The 27,183-nt window shown below is 47.1% G+C and overlaps 1 protein-coding gene across 2 annotated transcripts in view; it reads left to right on the top strand.

The window, feature by feature from the left end:
• Positions 1 to 27,183, top strand: part of ADCY5 (adenylate cyclase 5) — a 146,313-nt gene that overhangs the window by 70,568 nt on the left and 48,562 nt on the right. For both annotated transcript variants that reach the window (XM_015544794.2, XM_042998281.1), the window contains exons 2-3: positions 16,623 to 16,772; positions 20,010 to 20,131. In XM_015544794.2, coding sequence (XP_015400280.2) covers positions 16,623 to 16,772; positions 20,010 to 20,131 — 272 coding nt within the window. The remainder of the gene's footprint in view (positions 1 to 16,622; positions 16,773 to 20,009; positions 20,132 to 27,183) is intronic.

The raw sequence follows: 27,183 nt of genomic DNA, 5'->3' as shown, positions 1-27,183 counted from the left end.
GCTGTGTGTGTGGTGGTGCTCTCATCTCTCCTTCTGAATCCGATTCCAGCGTCTTGTCAGCCCCTTCCCTCCACCTACACAGCCTGGCATCATCCTCATCTGTCACCACTGTTCACCTGGAACAATGCAAGCCTGTCTGCTTTCCTGGAAGGGGGAGGAGGAAGCTGAGGGTGGGGGAACTGGGGTGGGGGGCTGGATAATTGTTCTCCGAGATGAGATTTTTGGATGAGAGAGACTTCATTTGCACTGGATTATAAATAAACTTCTAGCCCACAAAACTTCTTGCCAGGCCACAAAGCAAACTCTTCCTTACCCCGGAGATCAGAGAACTGCATGAAAAGCAGTTTATGGGTGAGCAGAGCCACCACCCAGCTTCTCTAGAAAGCCTTTCTAAGCCTCTCCTACCAGGCCAGTCCCCTCCACCCCAACTTGTGGCCTTGGTTTGGTTTGGAGGGGAATGTATCTGCATTTCCACACTGCTTTGTACGTGTAATCCCTGCACCTGGGTGGGTGGAGAGGCCGTTGCCTGACAGATTGTGGAGAACTCCAGCTTCCTCTAGGATTCCCCACAGATGGTGCATGGGGTCGGACAGGAGACTGGTATGACTTCCAGGTGTAACCAGCTGTCTCAGAGCTGCAGTGTGTGTGCTGCAGTGTTGGGAGTTCCGTTGCATTCCAGGAGAACAGGGACAGAATATTTGAGATTGGGGATTTCTCAGAAAATCCTGTCTGTGGCATCTCCATTCATGGTAGTATGGTCAGGACAAGTGTTCTGTCTGAGCAGCCAGAGACTCAGGCTGTGGCTGCTCCATGGATTGTCCCAGGTGGCAGAGACCTTGGCCATCACCCATTGCCTCTCTAGTTTTATTTTTTTTAATGTTTTTTATTTTATTTTTGAGAGAGGGAGAATGTGCACAAGTTGGGGAGGGGCAGGAGAGGAGGACAGAGGATCTGAAGTGAGCTGGATGTGGAGTTCGAACTCACGAACAGTGAGATCATGACATGAGCCAGAGTCAGACGCTTAAGTGACTGAGCCATCCGGGCGCCCCACCTCTCTAGTTTTATATATATCCACACATTTTTTTTTTTCAAATCCAGGATGAGCACTTAGCCTTCTAAGTGCCCAGTCCCTTCTCTACACTACCTTCAGTCATTGCTCCTAGGCTGCCCCTTCTCCCCATGGTTTCAAATTTATATACCTTCCTGAAGCCCTCAGGTTTCATGACATGCTAGAGAAGTTGATCTGCTCTCTAGATAGTCCTAATGCCTGAGACTATGCCTGGGCTCCCATCCGAGACCTTCTTATCCCTTGGGGTCTTATGGTTGAACCTCAGCCCCCACACACCCCTTCCCTTTCCTCCTCTACATTTTATGCTCCCAAAAGTCAGAGGGAGTGGCTGCTGTAGGGTGTGCCTCCGAAGTGTGTTCTGAGCCTGGCAGATGTATGAATCTGAGCCTTTGGAAAATGACCCACTAAAGGGCAGAGAGGGAGGCCCATCTCTCTGAGGCCCAAAGGTGGGGCTGTCAATAAATTCACTGATTGTCAAGGTTTCCAAAACACCGGTTTGATATTCTGCAAATCAGCCTGTAATGATGGCATGTTCCAGGTCCCTCTTGATTTGCCTTCTCTTTGTTCTTCAGCCAGCCATGCTGTTCAACAGAAATGTAATGAGAGCCACATGCATAATTTTAATTTTTTCAGTAGCCAAAAAAGTAAAAAAGAAAAACAACAAAAAACACAGATGAAATTAATTTTAACAATATCTTTTGTTCCACCCAATGTATCTAGAATATCATATCAACAGGTAATTAATACAAAAAATCTTTCAAACTGTGGTGTGAATTTTACACTTACAGCACATCTCAATGCGAACTAGCCACATTTCCAGCGCTCGTGGCCACCTGTGGCTGGTGACTGCCGTCATGGACAGCACCGCCCTGCAGTTCAACAGGCGTCTGTCCTTTGTCCTTTAGGCCCCCCTCCCTCTGCCTTTGGATAAACCAGGTTTTCTGGCTTCTCCCACCACACCGTGCTGTATCCATTCAAGCTGTAACCCATGCCTTCTCCCAAGCATCCTGAGAAAGAGCCACCTTCACTACCATCCCCCTCATCGCCCCTTATGACTTACTCCCTTGCAGTCTGGACTCCTCTTCTACCTAATCTCTCTCAGAGGTCACCTTCGGGGCCCCTGACAACCTTTGATTCATCCTTATCTTTTTAGCCTCTCCCACAGCACCTGACTCTTGCTTGAATCTCCCCCTTCCATTTAGCTTTTATGACACTGTCTTACTCATTCCACTCACCCTAAAACCAGTCCCTCCCTAGACTTCCCTTCATGGATTAAGACCCAAAGCCCTTCCCTACCCCCTGGAGACTCACTCCTCCACGATGCCCTGCTTGGGACAGCCCAAACACTGCTCCCCCCTTTCCAGGGTGCCTAGCCTCCCTCAGGCTCTGGTCCTTCTCATCTGTGCCATTTGCCCAGCTCTCTTTTTGGCCTCTTTAGTTCTAGCACCTTCCTCTTTGCCGCCCCCTTTCCAGCCATGAAATTAATATTCCCAAAGTGCAGCTCTGATCACATTTTCCTACTAAAAGCCTGCAGCATTAGAAGTTGTAATAACAGGGGAATATATACTTATGTTATAATGTTAAATGAAAAAAGTAGGCTACTATAAGTGGTAAGATCATAGCTGCATGAAAACAAACAAAAACCTGTGAGTAGATTAAAAAAGAGGAATAAACCACTTAACACTGGTTGTTGTTGGATAGAAATTGAAATTTTCTTTAATGAATGCACATATTATAAATGGAAATTTGAGTATACTTTTTAGTTTTGGAAATGCAGCCACTCAGAGTTTTAATGCTTCCCGGGTCATGTGCCACGTCCTTACCTGGTCATGGATAGCATATTCTTTGTGATCTGTCCGTGAGCTTCACCTCATCTCTGGCCAGTTCCCTTGCTTGTTCTTTTCCAGTCAGCATTGACTTTCTGGAGTTCCCCAGGCACCCTTGCACCCTTCGAACTCCCTCCACCCCTTTATTCATGTGGTTTCTCCCACCTGGATGCCTGGGTTCTGCCCACACTGCAAGTTCCATCTCTAGACCCCTCTCCATAAAGTCTTCCTAGTGCCCACTGCCTAGAATGATTTCTTTTTCTGATTTGACTCTCTTTTCCCATTTGGCTTATACTGCCTGGCTTTGTAGGCATTTGAATTCTCATCTTATCTCCTCTATTAGCCGAGAAGTTCTTGCAGCCTGCCCTACTCACAGTAAAAGCATGTAGTTTTTTTCTTTTTTAATATAAATTTATAATTTTTTTCTTCTAAGAATAATACATACAATAAAAAAGTTGGGAAGTATTCAGTGGTCTAAAGAAAAAGGTCTTAAAAAACATTTACAATCCCACCATCACCTAGAGACATTCTACCACTGTTAACACGTATATATTTTTAGATTGAGATCATGTTGAATATGCAATTCTGTATTCTTTTTTTCCCCCACTTGACATTAGATTTTGAAAATTTCCCCATGATGCTAAATCTTCTTCAAATAAAATATTTTAAAGGCCTTGACATATTTCAGGGTATTTGAAGCTCCATAATTTATTTAACTCTTCTCTAGTTGTTCAACATTTAGCTGTTCCTCATTTAAAATTTTCTAATGATCCTTGCATATAAAGCCTTGCCCAGGCCAGTGAGTTTCTGTGTAGCAGCGATTCCTGGGAAGGGACCCACTGTGGGTCAAAGAGTATAAACATTTTATTTTTTTATTGGAGTATTGTTGACATGGAACATTACATTAGTTTCAGGTGTACAAGATAGGGACTGGACAACTCTATACCTTGCTGTCCTCACCACAAGTATAGCTACCATCTGTCACCATAAACATTACTATAATACCACTGACTGTACTCCTTATACTGTACCTTTTATTCCTGTGACTTATTCATTCCATAGCAGGAAGTCTGTATCTCCCTCTCCCCTTCACCTCTTGTGCCCAACTTCCCCCCGCCACTTTCTGGCAACCGTCAGTTCTCTGTGTTTATGGGTCTGTTTCTGCTTTGTTTGTTTGTTTGTTCATTTGGTTTTTAGATTCTGCATTTAAGTGAAATCATATGGTATTTATCTCTGGCTGCCTTATTTCACTTAGCATTATACCCTCTACATCCACCCATGTTGTTGCAAATGGAAAGGTTTTGTCTTTTTCTATGGCTAATTTTCCAGTGTGTGTGTGTGTGTGTGTGTGTGTGTGTGTGTGTGTGTACCCATACACACACCCCTATGCATACCGTGTTTTCTTTATCCATTCATCTATCAGTGGACACTTGCATTGCTTCCATATCTTGCCTATTGTAAATAATGCTGCAATACACATAGGGGCGTGTATGTCTTTTTAAATTAGTGTTTTTGTTTTCTTTGGGTAAATACTCAGTAGTGGAATTACTGGATCATATGGTTTTTCTATTTTTAATTTTGAGGCGCCTCCATGCTGTTTTACATAGTGGCTGCACCAGTTTATATTCCCACCAACAGTGCACGAGGGTAGAGTATAAACCTTCATCCATATTGCTAAACTGCTTTCCAGAAGAGTGGTACCAATTCTTATCCCTGCTGATGGATGGAGCATATTTGTTCTGTTGCATTCTTGCTAATATTATTACCGTGAAAAAAGCTTTGCTAGTTTAATAGGCATATATTGTTTTCATTTATATTTCACTGTTTGCTAGTGAGGTTTCACATGTTTTTCACATCATGCATTTGTCAGTCATTTGTAGTTTTACTTCATTGAATAGCTTGCTCATCTGTATTATTGAATTTTTCTGTTAAGTTCTACTTAATTCTTGTTCATTTATAAAACACTTCATATATTAAGACTTTTCTCTCCTCTGCCATATTTTTTTTTGCAAACTGAGTGTTTGTGAAGCTAACTTGGAGTTGAAAATGCCTGACTCTATCACCAGACTTGCAGTCCTGGGGTGCAGGGGCCAGGTGGCCAGGGCTGAGCTTTCCCAGACCCCCAGCACGATGCTCTGCACTGGGTGCTCAGTGTTTGTTGAGTGAATTAAGAGGATATCCCATTCAAGTGAGTACTATTCTGTGAAAGCTGCTGTTTTTCTTTTGAATGTATATACAGAGTCTGGGGTCTTCCTAGGAATAAGTAACCAAGATGACAAAAATAAAGTATACAGTGTGGCCATTTCCCTCTACAGGTACAGCTATTCAAGTTAGATAGAATAAACTATCTCCCTTGTTATTGTCACCATTTGCTTTAAAATTTAAGGGAGTCAAAGCCACAATGAGATACCCCCTTACTCCCACTAGGATGGCTATCATCAAAAAGATGGATAAAAACAAGTGCTGAGGAGGGTGTGAGGAATCAGAGCCCTCACATACTTCTGGTTGGAGTAGAAAATGGTACTGCCACTTTGGAAAACAGTTGGACAGTTCCTCAAAATGTTAAGCATAGCGTTACCATGTGACCCAGCATCTCAGTCCATTCAGGCTGCCATAACTAAATACCACAAGCTGGGTGACTTAGACAACAAACATGTATTTCTCACATTTCTAGACACTATCAAGTCCAAGTTCAAGGCACCAACAGATTCAGTGTCTGGTGAGAACCCACTTCTGCCTTGTAGATGGCTGTCTTCTCACTGTGTCCTCACATGGTGGAAGGGGAGTTAGAGCTCCCCAAGATCTCTTTTATAAGGACACGAATCCCATTCACTAATCCCACCCTCGTGACCTGATCGCCTCCCCAAAGCCCCACCTCCTAATGCCATCTCATTGGAGGTGAAGATTTTAACGTAGGAATTTGGGGGCGAGGGGACACAAACATTCATTCCAAAACATCTAGCAATTCCACTCCTAGGTATATACCCAAGAGAACTGAAAGCATGCGTCTGTGCAAGAGCTTTGCACATGAACGTTCATAGTGACATAACCGACACAACCCATATGTCCGTAACTCATGGATAAGTAAAATGTAGCACAGCCATACTACGGAATATTATTTGGCCATGAAAGACTGAAGAACTGATACATGCCACAACAGAGATGGATCCTGAAAGTATTATGCTGAGTGACAATAGCTAGACAAGAAAATAGCTAGACAATAACTAGCTATTATGAGATTCTGTTTATGTGAAATGTCCAGCACAGGCAAATCCATCGAGACAGAAAGTAAATTAGTAGTTGACAGGAGCTTGGGGGTGGGGGTGCAGATGGGAAATAAGCAGTGATTAATGGGCGTGGGATTTCTTTTTGAGATGTTGAAATGCTCTGGAATTAGCGGTGAAGGTTGCACAACCTTGAACATACACTAAAAACTACTGAATTATATACTTTCAAAGGGTGAATTTTACGGTATAAAAATTATATCTCAATGAAAAAGTAATTAAGGGAAACTGTGCTAGAAACAGGCGTGGCCTCCCCAAGGCACAGTGTGGGCCTTTCTCACCCACAGAGGAGGTTCCTTGGAAAGAGCTTTGGAGGCGGTGGCCGGGAGCAGGTCCCTAATCAGCACCATTTTATGTGACCAGGATCTATGAGGAAGGCCTGGGGCACCTAGGATGAGAGTGAAAGAAAGTCGAGTGTCTCTTTATTAAATAGAATAAAGCAAAAATGGACCTAAATTAGGTTGGGATAAATAACAGCTTAGTACAGTAGAACAGGATGAGCTCTGCACTTGGAATGAGAATCTGTGGTTTAGCTCGGCTGCTGCCGTGCTGGGTAGTGCAGACAGGACTCCTGCCTAGAGCCTTGGTGTCCTCATTAGCAAAAGAGGGATGATACCACCTGGCTTGCTTATCCTGGAAGGATGTGATAAAGATGCAGTGAAATAGTACGTGCACACAGTGTTTTAATGTTGTAAATGTCATTCCTAGATAATGGTCTTTCTTCACATTTTGGTCTATCTCGTCTTTCTTGAAAATGTGTTAAGCAGATGTTAATTATTGATTTGTTAATATTTCATGCCCTGCTTTTAGTAACAGTGATATTGTACTAAGTAAACATTATACTTTTAAAAACTTTTTAATGTTTACTTATTTTTGAGAGAGAGCACAAGCAGGAGAGGGGCAGAGAGAGAGGAAGACACAGAATCTAAAGCAGGCTCCAGGCTCTGAGCTGTCAGCACAGAGTCTGATGTGGGGCTTGAACCCACAAGTTGTGAGATCATGACCTGAGCCGAAGTCAGATGCTTAACCGACTGAGCCACCCAGGCACCCCAGCATTATACTTTTAAAGTCATATTATAGGTTGGTGTTTCCCAGAGACAGTAGCCCGTATGATTGAAGTAGGAGATGATAAGGGAGATGTGCCTTGTAGTGAGGCTTGTAGAGGCCTAATGCCAGCACAGAGATTGAGGCTTTGTCTTACTGGTAATAGGGAGTCATGGCAGGCTTTTGAGCAGGAGGCGCCATGGTGTAAAGGTAGATGGGGCTCTCTGGGATAGTGCATTTCAGAGCAGGAGAAAATGATAAGTCCTGAGCCACTAGACTCTCTCTGGATGGAGAAGGGGATGGGGGCTGCCTTCTGGGCAGGACCCTATGGGAATGAAGACAGCAGAGAGTCTGGTCCTTTTAGCTCAGAGCCACTGAGGTAGACAAGCTACCTCCACAAAAGAAAACCTCATCACAAAAGCCCCCAAGCAGAGATAATGCGGCTTTGCTCACCAAAAAAGCATACAGCAGTCTTTGTAGGGAACAAATTTCTAAGAGGTGTCACTATGATTTTTTAAAAAGTTAAAAATATGTAATATTGTTAAAAAGCCATTTAACACCTCATTGAACATGGTGCAGTATACACGGAACTGTGCTGATAGGACTTCCAAGAGTATATAATTTAAGATGATCCTTCCTTGATTTATTGTATTTTATATCATAATAGGATTCCACCGAGGTCCCCCGAGCTTCCCAGCACCACCGTGTAGAACAAATGAAATCTGGGACAGGCGGAAGGGGCTGTTGTCAGTCTTGTCAGCTCCTTTGATTTTGGGCTCATTTGGTTGCTAGTTTTGTGTGGTTGCAAATAGAAAAAAGGGCCAGAACAGGAGGGGCTATGCCTATCCTTGGGGCTGGGGTCCCAAAAGAGGACCTTTCTTCCCTTCCTAATACCTAGAGCAGTGGAGAGCTGGTCCTCGGCCCCCAGGGGCCCAGACTGGGTCTGGCCCCTTGCGGCCAGATGGGTGGATTTGGAAAATCAAATCCCAGCTTTGGCTCGCACTTAATTGAGAAGATTTCAGACTTCAATGTGAAGAGAAAGCACTGTGGTCTGTGCAGGAACCACAGAGGGTGGAGGACGATCTGGAAGAAGGAGTAGGGTGGAGTAGGTGCTGAGACCTTGCCAAGGGGGAGGGGGTTGTCAGAGCTGGGGGAGGGCAGGTTTGAAAAGCCTCCCTCATCGGATTGCCAGGTAAATATGGATACCTGGTTACATTTGAATTTCAGATAAATAATTTTTTAGTGTAAGTATGTTCCAAATACTGCATGGGACATACTTATACTAAATTTTTTTTTTATTTTTTATTTGAAATTTCACATTTAACTGAACATCTCATTCCCCCCATCACCAAATCTGGTTCCTTGGGGTGTTCTGATCCTTACCTCTGCCACTGCCGCCAACAGCAGATACACCCTGAGAACCGTGGTGCAAGAGGCAAGCTGACTTGTCCAGAACAGAAGCCATGCAAAGTAACAAATTGCCAGGGGTTCGTCTCCAACTCATTTCCTTCACTTCTGTTCATTCCCCATTCCTCTTTGTCTTGCGCCTGCCCCAGGATTGGCGAGTAGCAAGCCTATGGCAGCGGATCCAGGGAGCCTCCTGAAAAGTCAGAGAGGCGGTGGTGTTTGCAGCGCTGGAGGTCTGCTGTGGGGAGTTCTGTCAGCCTCCGCGAGGAGGCGCTGCACAAACCACGGAGCGCTGTAACTTCACCCTGGGCCAAATCAAACCTGCAGCCTGCAGCCTGCAGCCAGCAAAGAGATTGGATTTCTGAAAGTGCTGGGGTTTTAGAAATACCGCCACCACTGCCGCCAGCATTGTAAATATTCATAGGCAACTCCCCTGGGTTTCCACGCAGAGACTAGAATTCCAAACATTCCCCTCCCCCGGGGTTTCTCCTGGTGTGGTCCTGAGACCACCTGGACCCAAACCATCTGCCGGGCTTGTTTTAAAAGCAGATGCTGAGGCGAATCCCAGGGCTGAGGTTTGCTGTATTGTCAGGTCCCCTCGTTACTCTGCCTGCTGTAGGTGCGCACACACACACACACAAACACTCGAGTGTGCACATGTTCTGTGTGGTTAGATATATCCCTCGAGGTCCACGCAAGGGAAACCAACAAACCCTTAGTTAGGTCTTGCTTCCCTGCTGTTGTGAATGATACCTGTTCCTATTTACTAATCAACTCTTTTACATAAGGACAGGGTTTATACTTTTACTGTGTCTGCAAGGGGCTCAATAATTGAAAATTGTTTTTAGTGGAGAAGAGAGCCAGTCAGCATTTGGACCCTTGTGCTCAAGGTGTGAGATCAGGTTTAAGCTACAAACTCCTTCCTAGAAGAAGGCTTTAAGCAGAATTCCATTAGATTTTACTATGTCTCCTCTCCATTCATAACATTAGTGTCTGCACAGGAGCATTAGCACCTGTGAGAACTGGGGAGCAGATTTCTGCTTTTTTGGTGAGTGGTGTATGTGTGTGTAACAGACATTGATCTCTTTTTCACTCTCAGGTGAAATTGCCACAGTCATCCTTCCCAATGACTTTGCTCAAGACCCCTGACCCACACCCCAGCACCCTGTAACTGCTCACCCCGTTTTGTGTTTAGTGAATGAGAGAGAGAAACACTGAGACACACTAAGCTGAGCAAAGCCATTTGGACCCCTATTGGGTTACTGGGCATCATTTTACCTGGATTTGCACCGTCTGTGGCTACTGGCCTTCTGGCTGCAGGAGGAGTCAGATTACAGCAGGAGAGACCAGGAGGATTAGTACTGAGATGCTCCAGCGGCCAGTTGATAATTACCTTCGGGGTCATGTCCCGAAATAGACTCTGGCCCCTCTTTCTCGCCTCAGAGAGGGAAGGCTGCTCTTTCTCTGTTTGGCTGGCTTTCCCATTCTTTTTTTTTAGTCCCTCCTGCATCTTACTCCTGTTATTTTTTAAGTATAATTTACAAGCAGTAGAATTCACCCCTTCTGGTATACAGTTGTGTGGGTTTGACAAAGGCATACAGATGTGTAACCACCAACACAATCAAGATCTGGAACCGTGCCATCCCCCAGAAGGATTTCCTCCTGCTGCCCCTTTTAGTCATCCTCTCCCTCCAGCCCCTGGCAACCACTGGTCTGTTTTCAGTCCCTACAGTTTTGCCTTTTCTAGAATGCCATGTAACTGACCTTTTGAGTGTGGCTTCTTTCACTCAGCATAATGTATTTGAGACTCATCGACGTTGTGTGTTATCACTAAATCGCTCCATTTTATAGATGAATAATACTCCATAAACATTCCTGCACAGGTCTCTTTGTGAACAAAACTTTTCATTTCATTTGGGCAAATACCTAGGAGTGGGGTTGTTGGTCGTATGGCAAGTATGTGTTTAACTTCATGAGAAATGCCAACTCTTGTTAATTTTATAGAGAGTACGAGTGGGGGAGAGGGGCAGAGAGAGAAAGAGGGAGAGAGAGAATCTTAGGCAGGCTCCATGCTCTGCACAGAGCCCATGACCCTGAACAGAAATCAGGAGTTGGATGCTCAACCAGCTGAGGCACCCATGCACCCCTACCACTTTTTATTTCTAATAGCAAGGTCTGAGAACGCAGTTGCCCTGCTTTCTTACCAGTGCCAGTGTGGCAATTCTTTTTCCTTTTCCTTTTCCTTTTTAAATGTAATTTTAGCCATTCTAATAGTGCTTAGTAGTATCTCATTGTTTTTTTAAAATTTGCGTTTCCCTAATGGGTAATGATTTTGAGCATCTTTCTGTGTGCTCATTTGCCATCTTTATATCTTATTTTGTGAATTGTCTATTCAGATCTTTTGCTCTTTTAAAAAGTGGGTCGTTTTCTGCTTGTTGACTTTGAGAGTTCTTTATGAATTCTGGGTACAAATCTTCTTATCAGACATGTGATTTACAAATAAGTTCTCCCAGTCTGTGACTTGTCTTTTCATTATCTTAACAGTGTGTTTTGAAGACCAGTGTTTTTTGGATGACATCTAATTTTTTAATTTATCATTTCATGTCTTTTACGGATCATGATTTTGCTGTTGCATCTGAGAAATCTTCACCTAACCTTAAGTCCTATGTTTTCTTGTAGAAGTTTAACAGTTTCAGATTTGCATTTGAGCCTGTGAACCATTTTGAGTAAATTTTTATGTATTTTGTGAGGTTTGAGTTAGGCCTATGGATAGCCAATTGTTCTGGCACCATTTGTTGAAAAGATTGTCCTTTCTTTATTTAGTCGCTTTTATATACTTGTAAAACATAAAAGTATGATATACGATTTGCAGATATTTTCTTCCATTTGGTGCGTTGTCTTTTTAGTTTCTTGATGGTGCCTTTTAAAGAGCAAAAAGTTTTAATTTTGACAGTGTAATTGATCTTTTTTAAATTTTTGTCATCTGTGCTTTTGGTGTCATGACTAAGAAATCATTGTCTAATCCCAGGTCATGAGGATTTACTCTTATGTTTTCTTCTGAGTTTTATAGCTATAGCTCTTACATTGAGGTCTCTGATCCACTTTGAGTTAATTTTGTATATGGTGTGAGGTAGGGGATCCAACTTCATTATTTTACATATGGATAGCAAGTTATCCTAGCATCATTTACTGAAAGGAGTAGTTTTCCCCCACTGAACTGTCTTGGTACCTTGTCAAATATCAGCTAACCATAAATGTAAGGGCTTATTTATAGACTCCCAATTTTATTCCACTGAACTGTATTTCTGTCCTTATGCCAGCATTGCACTACCTTAATTACTGCAGCTTTATAGTAAGTCTTGCTATTGAGTAGTGGGAGTCTTCCAACTAGAACATCTTTCTCAAAATTATTTTGGCCATTCTAGTTGCTTTGCTTTTCCATATAAATTATCAACTCAGCTTGTTAATTTGTTAATCTCTAAAAACAATCTTGCTTGGATGTTGATTATGAATGTGTTGCAGCTATACGTCATTTTGGGGAGAATTGACATCTGAATAACATTGAATTTTCCAACATGTGAAACATGGTATATCTCTCCATTTATTCAGGTCTTTTTGATTTCTTTCATCAATGTTTTATAGTTTTCAGTGAACAGGTTTGCATCTTTTTGTTAGGTTAATCCATAAATATTTCATAGATTTGGTGATATTTAAATGGTACTTTAAAAGATTCCATGTCTGATTGTTTATTGCTTGCATATAGAAATGCAGTTGCTTTTTTTTTAAATTAATTTTTTCTTTTGTAAATGAAAGGCGGCTGGGTAAGATAAGCGATGCATGGGTTTAGCAAATTATCACAACTGGGTTAAGTCTTGTCTCTGCCTTATCCCAGTTGTGTATATGTGTGTTAATAGACTGAGTCATTGACTGACTTTATTATGGAGGAAATATTTGTCAAGTATTGCAGTTGCTTTTTATATATTGATCTGGTATCCTGTGATCTTGTATCTTTATATTTTTAAACTTGCTTATTAATTCTGGTAGAATTTGGGGGAGATTTTCATGACACAATCATGTCATCTGCAAATATAGACAGTTTTATTTCTTCCTTTCCAATCTGTATGCCTTTTTCCTGTCTTTTTCCTGTCTTATTGCATTGTCTAGAACCTCCAGTACAATGCTGAATAAGAGTGATGAAAGGACACTATCTTGCTTTGTTCCTGGTCTTAGCAGGAAACATTCAGTCTTTCACTATTAAGTATGATGTTAACTATACATTTTTGCATATGCCATTGATCAGATTGAGGACTGTCCCTTCCATTCCTAATTTTTTAAAAAATGATTATTTATTTTTGAGAGAGAGAGAGACAGAGTGTGAGTGGAAGGGTTGCAGAGAGAGACAGACAGATAGAATCTGAAGCAGGCTCCAGGCTCTGAGCTGTTAGAACAGAGCCCAACATGGGGCTCAAACTTAAGAACCATGAGATCATGACCTGGGCTGAAGTTGAATGCTTAACTGACTGAGTCACCCAGGCATCCAAATTTTTCTTTTTTTTTCTTTTTTTAATGTTTATTTACTTTTGAGAGAGAGTATGTGTGTGTGAGAGAGAGAGAGAGAAAGAGAGCACGAGTGGGGAAGGGGCAGAGAGGGAAACACAGAATCAGAAGCAAGCTCCAGACTCCCGAGTTGTCAGCACAGAGCCTGACATGGGGCTTGAACCCATGAACTGTGAGATCATGACCTGAGCCAAAGTTGGAGACTTAAATGAGTGAGCCACCCAGGTGCTCTGAGTTTTTCTTTCTTAATCGTTCACTGATGTTGAATTTTTTCCATATATTTTTTCAGTAACTACGGAAATAACTATATGTTTTTTTCTATTTAGTCTGTTAATATGGTGAATGACATTGATTTTTCTTTTGTTTTTTAATGTTTATTTTTGAGAGACAGCACAAACGGGGGAGGGACAGCGAGGGGGATAGAGGATCTGCAGCAGCCTCTTAGCTGACATTAGCAAGCCCGAACTCACGAACTGGGAGATCATGACCTGAGCTGAAGTCGGGTGCTCAACCAATTGAGCTACCCAGGTGACCCTACACTGATTTTTCAAAGTTGAACCAGCCTTCCATTCCTGGGATAAACCGCACTTGGCCATGTGGCATTATTATGATACAATTTCCTGTCTGAGGGCGGCTCCTCATCTTCTCCTTCCCAGTTTTTCCTTTCTCCTATTTTTAGTCGTCTGGTACCTTCCTTTCCTTTCAAAAAGGAGCATGCTGGAGAATGTTCTAGTTAGGGAAGAACATGCTCCAGCATTCCCTGAAGATTGTGCCTTCAGCCTTCATCTCCTCATTTCATTCTTTTTCCTTATCTCTTTCTCAGTGGTCCCAGTGACTTCCTAGAGGTATGTCTTCAGGGTTTTCCTTCAGAGTCACTTGCATTGGTTACTACTGTAGGCCACAGTCTATTTCTTCCTGAACCTTATCCCCTGGTCTTAGGGGCTCCTCCTTCTGAGTCAGCTCTGCTTTGCCTGGCCCCCAGCCTCATATAAATCTTTGGGCTTCTGTGGCAGCCTCCTGACCCGTCTCCCACTCCCTGCATTACTTTTACCCTTGATGAGTTGTCATCTTTTTTTTTTTTTTTTAAGTTTGAGAGAGAGAGCATGTGTGTGGGAGGAGCAGAGAGAGAAAGAGGGAGAGAGAGAATACGAGCAGGCCCTGCACTTCAGCCCATGAACTGTGAGATCATGACTTGAGCCAAAGCCAAGAGTCACACACTCAACCGACCAAGCCACCCAGGCGCCCCTGGTTATCTTCTTGAAGCTATGTGCTCATGCTGCTGTTGTTTCCTTCATTAGTCCTTCATGCTCCTATTTTGTAAGGATTGTGCTAGGCCTCTCAGCCTGACATTCAGATGCCCCTTCAGTCTGGCTCTGGTCTGCCTTTCCAGCTCTATCTTCTCTCTATGGACTTCTCTTCAGGATCAGAAAGCCTGGATTATTTATTCAAGGACCCTGAGTACCTCACAAACATGAGTTTAGTGGATACTCTTTCCAGGGATGTGCTTTCCCATGCCTGCCAGACTCACCAATTATGCCTCCAACCCCAGGCCCAGTGTGCCCTCCTCTGTCCTCCTGCCCCCCATGCTCCCCTCGTCTCCTTCTTGCTTAGTGTGAGGCAGTTTCTGTTTCCTATCACTGGTTCTTTGTCAGTCTTGACCACTTATCTCTTCACCTGGATTGTAAGCTTCTGTAGAGCAGGGGTTTTCTTTCCTTGTGATAAGTAGGTTGTGTTTTTCTCTGCCATGTTTTTACATGAAATGACAATGGTAGGATTCTGAGATGGATGGGTTTGGGATGGGGTTTGGGGGAGTTGTGAGTCAACATAAGAGTTGGTGGAGCTGGTAATCTGAGTTTGCCCTTTCCCTGAAGGCACATCCAGGAAGCATCTGGAAGATATCCAGGAGGTGGTTGAGGGGAGCTTATAATGTCCTTCAGCCAGGAAACCAGAATTTATTGTGTAGCCAAGGAGAGAGCAGGACTTTGAGACAGGAAAGAGAGTCTCTTTCTGTTCATGGATTGGGACAGTCACGATAAAGGATGTCTCCAGGGAAACATGGCACCACATCCCGCATGAGCCCACATGGCCTCCAGGCCTAAGCTGGCTGAGGACCCCGGGTAGAGGTCAGAGTACCTCAGAGCTGGGGTGGGGAAAGCCTTCAGGTGGAATGCAGACCTGAGTCAAGGACAGGAATTCTAGGATCCAGTGGACAAAGAGGACCCTGGAAGAAGAGTATGGAGGGCTGTCTGCCAGGTCACCGCCAGGCACCTGAAGTCCCAGAGGGCTTCTGGAACTATAACGGAAGGTTTGAGGGCCAATTAGGGTTACCCCTTCTGTAGTTGAGACTAAGAATTAAGTTTTTCAAGGGAGGGATGGAGTCCTAGAAGCCTGAGCATCTTTGCATGGCTTCTGTCCTGTGTGGCCTAAGGCCAGGGCAGGACCAGGATTAGTTTACCTAGATGGCCCAGGAGCTGTACCTACCAAGAAAAAATTTGTCTCAGCAGCACCATTGCCAGGATCTGAAATGTGCTGTGAAACTTGCTTTCGTGGGGTGTGTAGTGTTGTGTTTTGCTTTCTCTTCACTTTTCAGTAAATATTCCTTTCCAAAGAATTCCAACCTTGTCTCTGTGACCTGAGGGGCAGTAGTATTTTTCCACACACATATCTCAGCACGGAGAAGGGCATTAGTGAGGAGCAGAGGGTGATGGTGGATGCTCTCCAGCTGGTATGGTGGAGTTGTCAGAGGGCTGTGGTGCTGGTGCAGAGAAGGAATGGAAGCCGAGGAAGAGGAGATGAGACCAGCCATTGACACTGATCCCTACTGGCTGGGGTCCTTATCCGTCTCTCATTTCCCAGGGGATTTAGCACAGTGCTGGGTATCTCATGGGTAGCCAGCAAGTGCGTGCTTCATCGCAGTTGATCCCTGGGGAATAATAAGCTAATATAAAAATAATAATAAGCTAAGGATTCTCTGCCAAAGGGTAGCCCTTTGTCCTGCCCTGGACTTTATCGCACTTTCAAAAAAAGAAATCTCACAATGCTTATGGAACCTTTCTTGCGATGCCCCTGCCACCTCCCACAATACACAGCTCCATCACAGCATCACCAGTATCCCCAACCTTTTCAGCGCTGGGGCTATGGACACGTTCAGTATGATTATTCAGAGACTCAGTTCCTTAGGGCCATAACCTGTCACAGGCCAGCCAAGTTTTGGCCTTTGAGGAAGTCAGAGAGCCTGACCTATTATGCTTGGCTACTCCCTGTGGTCAGCCATGGGTGGGTGTCCTTGGCATTGGTTTGCTCACAGCTAGGTGGTTTTTGCTAATGTGGAGGCTGGGGGCCCTATGCTTGGGGGCCGGAGGGTCAGGGTTGGGGCTCCAGTGACTGGTTGGAGCTCCAGGCCTGAGCTCGGTGTCTTCATCTCTCCCTCTGCAGCTTGTCTCCAATGTCCTCATTTTCTCCTGCACCAACATCGTGGGTGTCTGCACCCACTACCCGGCTGAGGTCTCTCAGAGACAGGCCTTCCAGGAAACCCGGGAGTGCATCCAGGCACGGCTCCACTCACAACGGGAGAACCAGCAACAGGTGAGTAGGGCCCTCTTGTCCTTTCGTGGCTACAGGGAGCACAGGCCCAGGACCCCCCTTAGCCCAGCTGCCCCCCCCCCCAGCTCAGCTCCTTGTAGCTGCCCTGCCCTGTCTTCCAGGCAGGGACCCAGCCAGAGGGGAATGTTTTCCCTGGAGGGAGCCTAGCATTTCCGGCTCTGTGGGCATGCTCTAGGGAGACTTTGGAGAAAGAGCTCTACCCCAGCCCTTGCCCACTGCCTCCTCAGTGTTCCCCTGTGGACTGCAAAGAAGCCAGGCAGCCCAGGCCCTGGGCACAGAAAAGCACCCTCCACCTCTCCCCAGTGCTGATGAGGTGAAGGAGCGTCTGCATCAGCATTCCCACCTGGGGTTCAGGTGCTTCCCCATGAGAGAGGAGAGAAGGGAGAGCTGTCAACCCCTGGGACACCCTCGCCAGGCACGTCCTCTGTGCTGAGTTCTGGGCTTTGGTTGGTTCAGAGAAAGGATGATGGTCGTCTCACCCTAAACCTTATCCTCAGAGAACTTTTGGGAGGGAAGTAAGCCACTCACGTGGGCCAGAGACTTGCAGGACTTCTCCGAGTGAGCACTGGGGCAGAGTGTCCTGCCCCTGTGTGCTCTCTTGGGTAAGGGCAGGGCAAGGACTGAGGGCTGGTCAGCGTTCCCCTCCTGGCTGTGTGGCATCCTGTTTGGGGTTCAGGACCATTGTGTCATCTCCTGCGTGTGAACCAGATGAGGTCTGGGGACCCTGGGCCACAATGGAGCTGAAAAGCTCTCAGGCAGGAGCTCCAGAGATGGGACCATGTGACCCCAGGGGAGCGTGTGGGCAGGTCAGCAGGGTGACGGGGGCCCCCACTAGACTTGTACCAGTTGTAGTTGTTAGAGATGAGGTTACTCCAAAGCAGGTTCTCCTCTCTTCTTATGTTTGTGCCTACCCAGCAAGCTGAATGGAGTCCTGCTGCCTTCGAGCTTGGGGATAAGGGAGACAAAGGCCTAGACAGCGGTAGTCCCCTGCACCCTCCTCGCTGGCACAGAGCGTGTGCTGTGGACGTCCCAAGTGCCCTTTGACCACAGTGTGAGAGGGTCTCTGACTCCATCTGGATGCATCCTGAACAGTTAGTGGCACAGGCTGGACGTATCTGGATGGCTGAGTAAGGGGGTGATGCTCTGGCACCATTCCTCCCCGCCCCCGCGAGTCGCTGCCTATCCCTGCTTCCTGTCCAGCCCTGCCGCTGTGGCCGTTGTGTCCTGCCAGGTCCCCAGCTCATGCTGTCCAGTCAGCAGCCTGGCTTGCCCTAGGCATTCTTTTGGCCCTGTCTGAACTCCTGGTCCAGCTCTTGAATGAGACCCATGCTCAGCAGTGTCCCTGAGTCCTCCCACTGTCTTTGTCTGACACGCTTGCTGCACTTCTGCAACCTACTGGAGGCCCCTACGCGCCTCAATGGCCCCCTCTCTCATCCCAGTTCCAGGCTCTGGCATCTCTTGCCAGAGATCCGTCCCTTTTTGTGTTAGGAAGTGTCCCTTCTCACTCCTGGACCTTGTCCCTTCTCCAGTAAAAAGAACATTTTATAGCTCATCACCGTTTACTTGCACTAGCCCTGGACAGGCTGGACATTCCAGCAAATCCACAGGGATTTGTGAGAGAAAATCTATTTGCTTTACCATGTTCTGAGCCAAGATACCAGGGAGGAGAGGCGTACTTACTGGGGGCGGGTACTCCTCACCCAGCCAGAGCCTTGTGGCTCTCGGGCCTTCCCCCGCCCTTGGGTCCTTGGGAACACTCCTCGGTGCCACCTGATAATGGGACTCAGAACTGTTCCCCAACACCCCTCCCCCCACCTTCCTGACCCTCAGCCCCAGAAGTGGTTATAGTTGTAGGAAGATCTTTCATGGATATAAACCATATGTAGCACACTTTCTCCCAGCTGTCTTGGATTTCCACAGAATTGCTCTTTATTTTGTTTTTGTCACCAGTAACCATTTACTGAGAGTTCAGTAAATAGGAGGTAGCCTTCAGTGGCCATGTCCACTGATGCTCAGGGAGACCAAGCTAACCCACAGAGAGCACCCTTGCTAGATTAACAGTGTTTTCCAGGCCGCACGCAGGCCATCAGCTGTGGAGCTGAGCACAACACAGCCCCATCCTCGGGGTATCTCATTGCTACAGGGAGACCCTGTTAACAAATCACCAAAACCCCGAGTGATCAGGGATTCTGCAGGAAGGCCCTGGGTGGTGAGGGGTGCTGTTGCCAGAGCCAGGAAGGGGGGAAGCCTGAAGGAGGGCTACCAGCCATATGTGAGGATGGTGAGTCTAGCTGAGGAGATTGTGTGCAAAGGCAAGAAAACACCACCAGCAGCTTGGGAAGCTTCCCGTGGTTCTTTGTGTTTGGAGCAGAGCACAGATTTCAATGCAGGGCGTGCTGGGAGCATGCAATGAGATACCCCCGAGGATGCTGCTGCGTCGTGCTCAGCTCCACAGCTGAGGGCCTGGGAGGAGGACGCAGAAGGGAGGCCAAGTCCAGACCCTATCGGGGCCCCACATGACCCTCCCCTCCATTGTGTGGCCCTGGCCCCTCTCCCTGCTTCTCTCCCACCTCTTCTCTCAGTTTGTCAGTCAGCGTGATTTCCCCTCTCTTCTGGGTTACTCTCCCCTGTGTAGAAATGGAGCACTTCCAACCTTCTCCTTCTGGTCCCCACGAAGCCTTCTCTGGCCACCCCATTCTCCCCAGCCCGGGTCAGGTACCCCTGCTCGGTGCCGCAGAGTACCCCACACCCCCATGAGACTGGGAGCTTTGTGAAGGAGGAACCTTGCCTGTCTCACTCACAGTTACAACTCCTGGCGCCCAGCATGATAGGTGCTCAGTAAATATTTGATGACTAATTGAATGAATCTCATTTAATGCTCTCAACGACCTCATCCCTATTTATAGATGAGGAACCTGAGGCTCAGAGAGGTTCAGTAATTTGCACGAGGACACATAGAGTCTCAGGTGACCTCCAGGATGCCAGGGGGCTCAGTACTACAGGTTTACCAGGAGGGCTCTTCCCCAAGTATGTGCACAGAAAAACCAGGAGGTCACCCAGGGAGACAGGATTCAAGTAACCCTGGGGGCATGACCCCACCCCCACACAGGTGTTAGCTCCGTGGATTTCAGGTGACCTGAGAGGTTTTCTAGGACTTTGCAGGTGGGGACCCAGGTAGGTGGAAGGAGCTATGACAAAAGCATGTGCTTCCCTCCCCAGGAGCGGCTCCTACTGTCTGTCCTGCCCCGTCATGTTGCCATGGAGATGAAAGCAGACATCAATGCCAAGCAGGAGGATATGATGTTCCATAAGATTTACATCCAGAAACATGACAACGTGAGGTAAGAATGAGGCTGGGGGGTGAGGCTGGGGGTGGAAGGACTGATCCCCCAGGGAGATAACATCCCTACCTCCTCCCCTTCAAGGGAGCACAGCCCAACAGGGTGGTCTGTGGCTTTGGGGTGTGTGTTGTCTGGGGCGCCCTGGCCGCACCATACCCCTACAGGTTGGAGGTGAAGCTGCAGGGAGAAGATATAGAAGGAAGGAGGAGAAAGGAGAAAGCAATAACACCAGCTGTTGGGGAAATTCCTAGCCTAACAAGGAAGACAGAAAGCAGACTTAGGACCCACATATCACCATCATCGTCTCAACCTTCATCACCATCTAGCAGCTTCCATGCCTTCTAAGCCAGTGTATGTCAGGCACTAAACCAGCCATTACCCATCTATTGCTAATCATCCTGACCATGCAGCAAGGTGGGGACCCTTATCAGCATCCCTCGTTTAGAGACTTAGCTTGGAATGGCTAAGACCCTCACCCAGGGTCACTCAGCGAGGAGTGGCAAAGCTGAGGTACATCTAGGTTGGCCTGCCCCAAAGCCCATGCCCCTTTTACTGTACATTTGCCACTTCTCTAGACAGAAGCTGCCGGCAGCAGAGACGTGCAAACAGATGTAGACTAATAGAGTGCAAAATCTGCTTATGAGTTCCATGGGGACATGAAGCGATACAGTGGCCTTCATCCAGCATGGCTTCCTGGAGAGCCCAGTAATCCTCCCATATGCCCAGAAAAGGAGCTACTGTGTTTGCCTTTGAGAGAGTTACTTTCTCCCTGGGCAGGTTTTCCTGGGCCCCACAAGTCTTCCAAGGCTGGTGTAGAGGGAACCTTTTGAGGCTTGGGCTGAGTTTTCATAAAGGGATTAAATGGGATAGTATGAATTACTGTGCATGCACACACACACACACACACACACAAATATACGTCCTTTCAAGGTGAGGTTGATGGCCACGGGGGCGGGGCAGGCACTGTGTTTTCCTGTAGAAATTGTCAGAAGTTCAGGCAGAATTGTCCAGTTCCCAAGTGTGCCCTGGAATCCAAGACCGCTGTTCCTGCCCATGCGTCCTGTATCCATCTTCCAAAACAGACTCAAAACCTTTGGGAGAAAAAGGTACCGGAACAACACTTTTGTCCCCATTTTGGGGGTACCCCAATCCCCCTGAAGCCCACCCATGCTCCACTGTCAGGAAGGGAGAGCATAGACAGCGGCAGGAAGAAGGCTGCCTATGGCTGAGTACCCCCCCCAAGTCTGCTCAGGAGGTGTCCCAAAGCTCAGAGAGAGAAGTGGGGCCCAGGACTTGGTAGGTCTTGCTGACATACTGTTTTCCCACTTCTTCTCACACCCATCTCTGACCCACAAGGTGGAATAATTGGTAACAACAGTAGTTAAACTTGTATAGTGCCTTCTTTAACTCACACACTGGTCAATGCTTTACTATATTCACGGAGTCCTCACAATATAAGAGGTTGGTGCTATTATTATCTCCATTTTATAGGAAACTGAGGCACAGAGATTAATTTGTCTAAGATCACAGAGCTGGTTAATTAGGACAACTGTCTCCAGAAAGCTTTTTGGTATCAGAGTTCTTACCAAGCCTGACTAGGGGTTTTTTATATGCTTAGGAGAAAGGAGTGTGTATGAGGGTTTGTGGGAAGGAGTCAGGGAGCCCCCAAGCCAAGAGGAGACTCAGAAGAGAGAGAGGAAGGAGGTTTGGTTTCTAGCATGTGTGTGTGTGTGTGTGTGTGTACCCACCATGGGCCTTTCCTGTGTGATCGAAACCCCTGAGATCTGGGGACTCTATGACATGTAAAGAAAGAGCCTTCCCTATTAGAACAAATCCCAGAAGCCCAAATCAGGTTGGGAAGGAGTAACCTGCCTAGTGGTTCTAGCACATATAAAGCCCTGAGCTCCCTGTTTCTGGGATTTTCTCTCTTGATCCTGTCTTCACCATCTCACTGGCCCTGGCGTCCTTCCAAGCACAGCTTGGACAAAGGGTGCTTTCTTTGACTGTTCTCAGTGTGGCAGTGCTTTCGGCAGATTCCACTCAAATATAAGGTAGAACACGAAGGGAATGAGGAAAATTTAGTGCTCAGAAACAGTTTGGCATTGAAGGCATAGATTCTCAGCCTGACTTGGTTAACACATCCGGCCACCTCTGCATCTCTGCCCAGCACCTTGCCCACTCATCTCCTCCTCTCAGTGGCTTTGGGCCCCTATCCCTCCAGCAAGGGGGTTTGGTCAGAGGGGCTGACTCATGCCTCTTCCACCACCACAGAGAGTGGCCCACCCCTGGGGTGACATCGCCCTCACCCTTCCACTCCCACAGAGGCTTGACTTTGGATGGGTAAAAGACTAGTACTCTAGGGACGCCTGTGTGGCTCAGTTGGTTGAGTGTCCAGCTTTGGTTCAGGTCATGATCTCACAGCTTGTGAGCTCAAGCCCCGCATCAGGCTCACTGCTGTCAGTGCAGAGCCCATTTCAGATCCTCTGTCCCCTCTCCCTCTGCCCCTCCCCCACTCTCACATGTGTATACACGCTCTTTCTTTCTCTCAAAAATAAGTAAACATTGAAATAAAAAAAGAATAGTACTCTAATCACAAAGTGGCTGGAACGTCAGTGTCCATGTGGCAAGAATCAGACCTGCAGCCACAACGGGGGTATTTCTGTTTTAGGACGTGCGGAGGATCAATGACAGCAAGCAGGAAAGAGATAAAAGGAGAGAAAAATCAAGATGCCGCCCTTTTTATAGGGACAGACATAATTCTGACTCTGAAATTGCCAGGCTAGTTGTGGCTGGTACACATCCGAGGCCAGCCACAAGCAATCATATGCAAATACCTCGCGGGAGCCCTGTTTCTTGTTCCATTAGCAAACCCTGGCTGCAGCTCTTGATGGAAACACATTGCACGCTTGGTCTCTCTTTTGGGTTGAACCTTTGACTCAGATTGGGGGTTGAGTAGTAGGTGGAGGGATGACATCATAGTGTAGAAGGGCACTTTGGGGCTGGGCTCATGGCACAGTGATTAGGCGTGGGGTCAGGCAGCCCTGCGAGTCACCCGAGCTCTGCTGTTCGTGGCCATGTGACCAGGGCAAGTTATAGGTACTGATGCTGTGAACGTCAGTCTCCTCATCTACATGGTAGGGCAGCAAGAATACTTACCTCATAGGGTTGTGAAAAGCAAATGAAATCGTGTGAGGAAAGCGCTTAGTGCAGCGTCTGGCACAGGACATGTGTTCAGTAATTGGGAACAGCTATTATTGTTGGTACTGCTATTATGATTATTATCGCACTCCTATCAACAAAGAAAGGCCTGGGGATTCTCTAGCTGGAGAGTGGAGGGGTGAGGAGTCACGCTTGTCAATTCTCTGCAGAGTGGTAATATTTAGAGAGGGTGACGACGGGCTGCCCTCTAGCCCCTCCGAGAGCAAGGCCACAAGAAAAATAAATCAACCCTGCGGTGTGACAGGCTGGGCCTGGATCTACGGAAGGGGAAGAGACTAATGGGTGGGGAGAGTTTGGCCTGGGCAGGAAGGGGTGACAACAGGCCCCCACCACTCTCTGTGGCCTCACCCTTTCCTGGCCCCCAGCACAAAAGTCGCTCCTGGGATTGCCAGGAGGCTGTCAGGTGCTTTGGTGCTGGCTATGCATTGAGGTGGGCCAGAGGCCAAGGACCCTTGGAGACCCGTTCCCTGGAGCCCCCAACCTCTCCCGTCTTTCATGTGGTGACGGATGGAGATGTGTTAACCCCTCTAGCTGGACTGGTCGGTGGGGCTGGGGCCCTTGCTGGGTGTCAGATCAGTGGCTTGAGAACCCTCCTCACCGTCCTCTCCCCAGATGCCTGCCTCTCCTGCAGCCAGCAGAGGGGGGCTGTGCCATCCTAGGCCTCCAGCACATGCCAGCAGAGACAGCCCTGGGCTGGGGGGTCCCAGTGCTCTGCCTTGGAGGAGAGACAGTGAGGGTGGAGGAAGGGGCCAGCCCTAGAAGCTCACGGCAGGGGAAGGCACATCCCCGTGGGTTGCAGTAAGCGTACAGATGTTGTCAGAGCTCATGTGCCACCAGATTGCCCTCGCCAAGAGGTCACCGTTGTGAAGCAAGATGAGTGTCTGTGTTGAGCAGCCTGGGTCACACCCTGCTCTGCCACTTAATAGCTGTGGGAACTTGGATGAGTCACCTAACCTGAGCCTCAGTTTCCGCGTCTGTAAAGGGGAATAGTGGTGTCCCCTCACTCATCCATTCAGGGGATGTTTTCCTCTGCTTCCATGGGTGGAGACCACCAACTGCACTCACAGACCCTTAGCTATGAGGCAGGGATTGCAGTGGGAACTGAGAGGAACACCCTCTCTGATATTGGCAGGCTCACTTTCCTTTCAGGAAGACATGCACTACACAATGGATTAATTAGTAATGTGGGAACGTATCACATGAGGAATGGGAGTAGGGCTTTGCATTCTTGAAGGCTATCGATGTTACAAAACTTACTGCTCAATTATTCTGTCATGGTAGAAGCCACAAAGGAACAGAGCCTGTAAGACGGGGCCCTAACACTCACTCCTTATGGGGGTGTCCCTGGCCAGGCCCCCCACCCAGGCAGTAGCCATAGACTGTTCCTCCTATGGAGGTGAAGCAGGCTACCAGGCAAGAGTCAAGGTCAGGTGACCAATACCCCAAATGTTTCAGGAGCCAGGGAGCACCTGAAGGATTCTGAAGGGCACTGAAGGATTCCCCACTTCCATTAAGGGTCGCTATTGAATGAGGACAGCTCCACGCCTGAATGACCTGTCCTTATGTTGGAGCCCTTAGGTTTTAAAGGTTGTAGATGGTGGGAGGAACACAGAGCATTCCAGACTGCCGTCTGTGCCAACTCCTCCCCGGGACACTGGTCCTCAGCTGAGGTAACACACTCCTCACCTGGCCCCGTCTGTTTGGACCTTGGGAGGGGTCCTGGATGAAGTGTGGGGGTCTTGGCTCATTGGCTCGAATCACAGCCTCATTCTCACGGGCCTGGCCGGAAGAGCTGCTAACCCAGGGGTGAAACTGAGGTAATGCCCATCCCTGCACAGCAGGGTTGTGGGGGGAGGTGGTGTGGGGAAGGCTGCCCTCTTCTCACTCACTTCCCCTCCTTTCCCTTCTCCCCTCAGGCTCTCCTGAACCTCCCCCTTTTAAGGTTATCATCTCCTCTCCCGTCTCCTTCAAGGACTTGGCTGCGTTCCCCAGGTCGCTCTGGTGTCTGGCTCAGCTGCAGCATGGCTGTGAATTGTAATGGCCTCACGACAACGTCCGTGATGCTCAGATACCTGTGGGTGGATTGTGCACCCTGTGGGCAGAGAGGGAAAATGTTTACCTCCAGTCATATTCCCGGCAACCGACCACATGAGGGATGGTTCTGTAAACACCTAGCGTTCCTGTCTCCAACCTGATATTAAGAAAAGTATTCTGAGCTCTACGTTATACCAGTTATAGACAGAGGTGGCCTTTATATTATTATCTCATTCATTCCACATTTATTGTGCTGCCACTCTTTGCCAGGCGTGACTAAGAGTAGACAGAAAAGACACCACGCTTGCCCCTCAGGGAATATCTGGGCCTCACCAGTGAGGCCGGGCCGAGCCCAGTGCCATGAGGACAGCAGCCTCAGAACGCAGCTGGCCCCGTGGGGGAAGCCACTGGGGCTGGGTCTTAGCTCTTCAATTAACTAACTAAATAATTAATTATTTTACTTGTGGTAAAATATACATAGTATAAAACTGACCATTTTAACCATTCACGTTGTGGTGCAAACCACCACCACTATCCATCTCCAGAACTTTTTTTCATCTTGCAAAACTGAAACTCTGTACCTGTTAACAGCTCCCCATACCTCCCTCACCTGGCCCCTGACAAACACCATTCTACTTTCTGCCTATGAATTTGGCTTCTGTGGGTACCTTATTTAAGTGGGATCATAGAGTATCTGTTCTTCTGTGACAGGCTTATGTCACTCAGCATAACGTATTTAAGGTTCATGCGTGTTGTAGCATGTGTCAGATTTTCCATTCTTTTTTTTAAATTTTTTAATGTTTATTTTATTTTTGAGAGAAAGAGTGCAAGCAAGGGAGGGGCAGAGAGAGAGGGAAACACACAATCTAAAGCAGGCTCCAGGCTCTGAGCTGTCAGCACAGAGCCTGACACGGTGCTTGAACCCACAGAACATGAGATCATGACCCGAGCCCAAGTCGGACACTTAACTGACTGAGCCACCAGGCACCCCAGATTTTCCATCCTTTTTAAGGCTAAATGATATTCCATTGCATGTAGGTGCCACATTTCGTTTTATCCATTCATTTGTTGATGGACACTTGGGTTGCTTCAACCTTTTGGCTGTTGTGAATGATGGTGCTATGGGTATGAAAATACCTTCTTGAGTCCCTGCTTTCAGTTCTTTTGGGTGTATATCTAGAAGTGAAATTGCTATATCATATGGCACGTAATCCCATTTTTAATTTTTTTTTTTTTGAGAGAGTGAGTATAAGTGGGGGAGGGTCAGAGGGAAAGGGGTAAGGAGGGGGGGAGAGAGAGAGAGAGAGAGAGAATGAGAGAATGAGAGAATATGAGAAAATGAATCTTAAGCAGGCTCTATGCCCAGCTTGGAGCCTGACAAGGGGCTCAATCTCACAGCTGTGAGATCATGACCTGAGCCCAAATGAAGAGCCAGACCCTTAACTCACAGAGCCACCCAGGTGTCCCCTATTTTTAATTTTTTAAATAAGTCCATACTGTTTTCCATAGTGGTTCACCCTCTGACCTTTCCACCAGCAGTGTATAAGGGCTCTAGTCTCTTCACTTCCTCGCATGGAATTGGGTCTCACAAGAGACCTAAGTTTGTCCTTGGACACAGAATGGGGATCAGTGGGCAAAGGAGCCAGTGGCCAGCAAGCACTTATTATTTTAGCTCTTTGGACTCAAAACTGGGGGCCCTGGGGTAGGTAGGAAGGGAGATAAGTTAGGCTGAAGAAGCACTAACCTGTTGAATGTGTCAGGCTATGTCTGTGAAATTCTGATTCTTGTAAGAAATCAGA

The sequence above is a fragment of the Panthera tigris genome, chromosome C2, assembly GCF_018350195.1.
Source record: "Panthera tigris isolate Pti1 chromosome C2, P.tigris_Pti1_mat1.1, whole genome shotgun sequence".
Classification (NCBI taxonomy): domain Eukaryota; kingdom Metazoa; phylum Chordata; class Mammalia; order Carnivora; family Felidae; genus Panthera; species Panthera tigris.
Note: the sequence above shows the minus strand (reverse complement) of the source record. Positions and strands in the feature narration are given on the sequence as shown.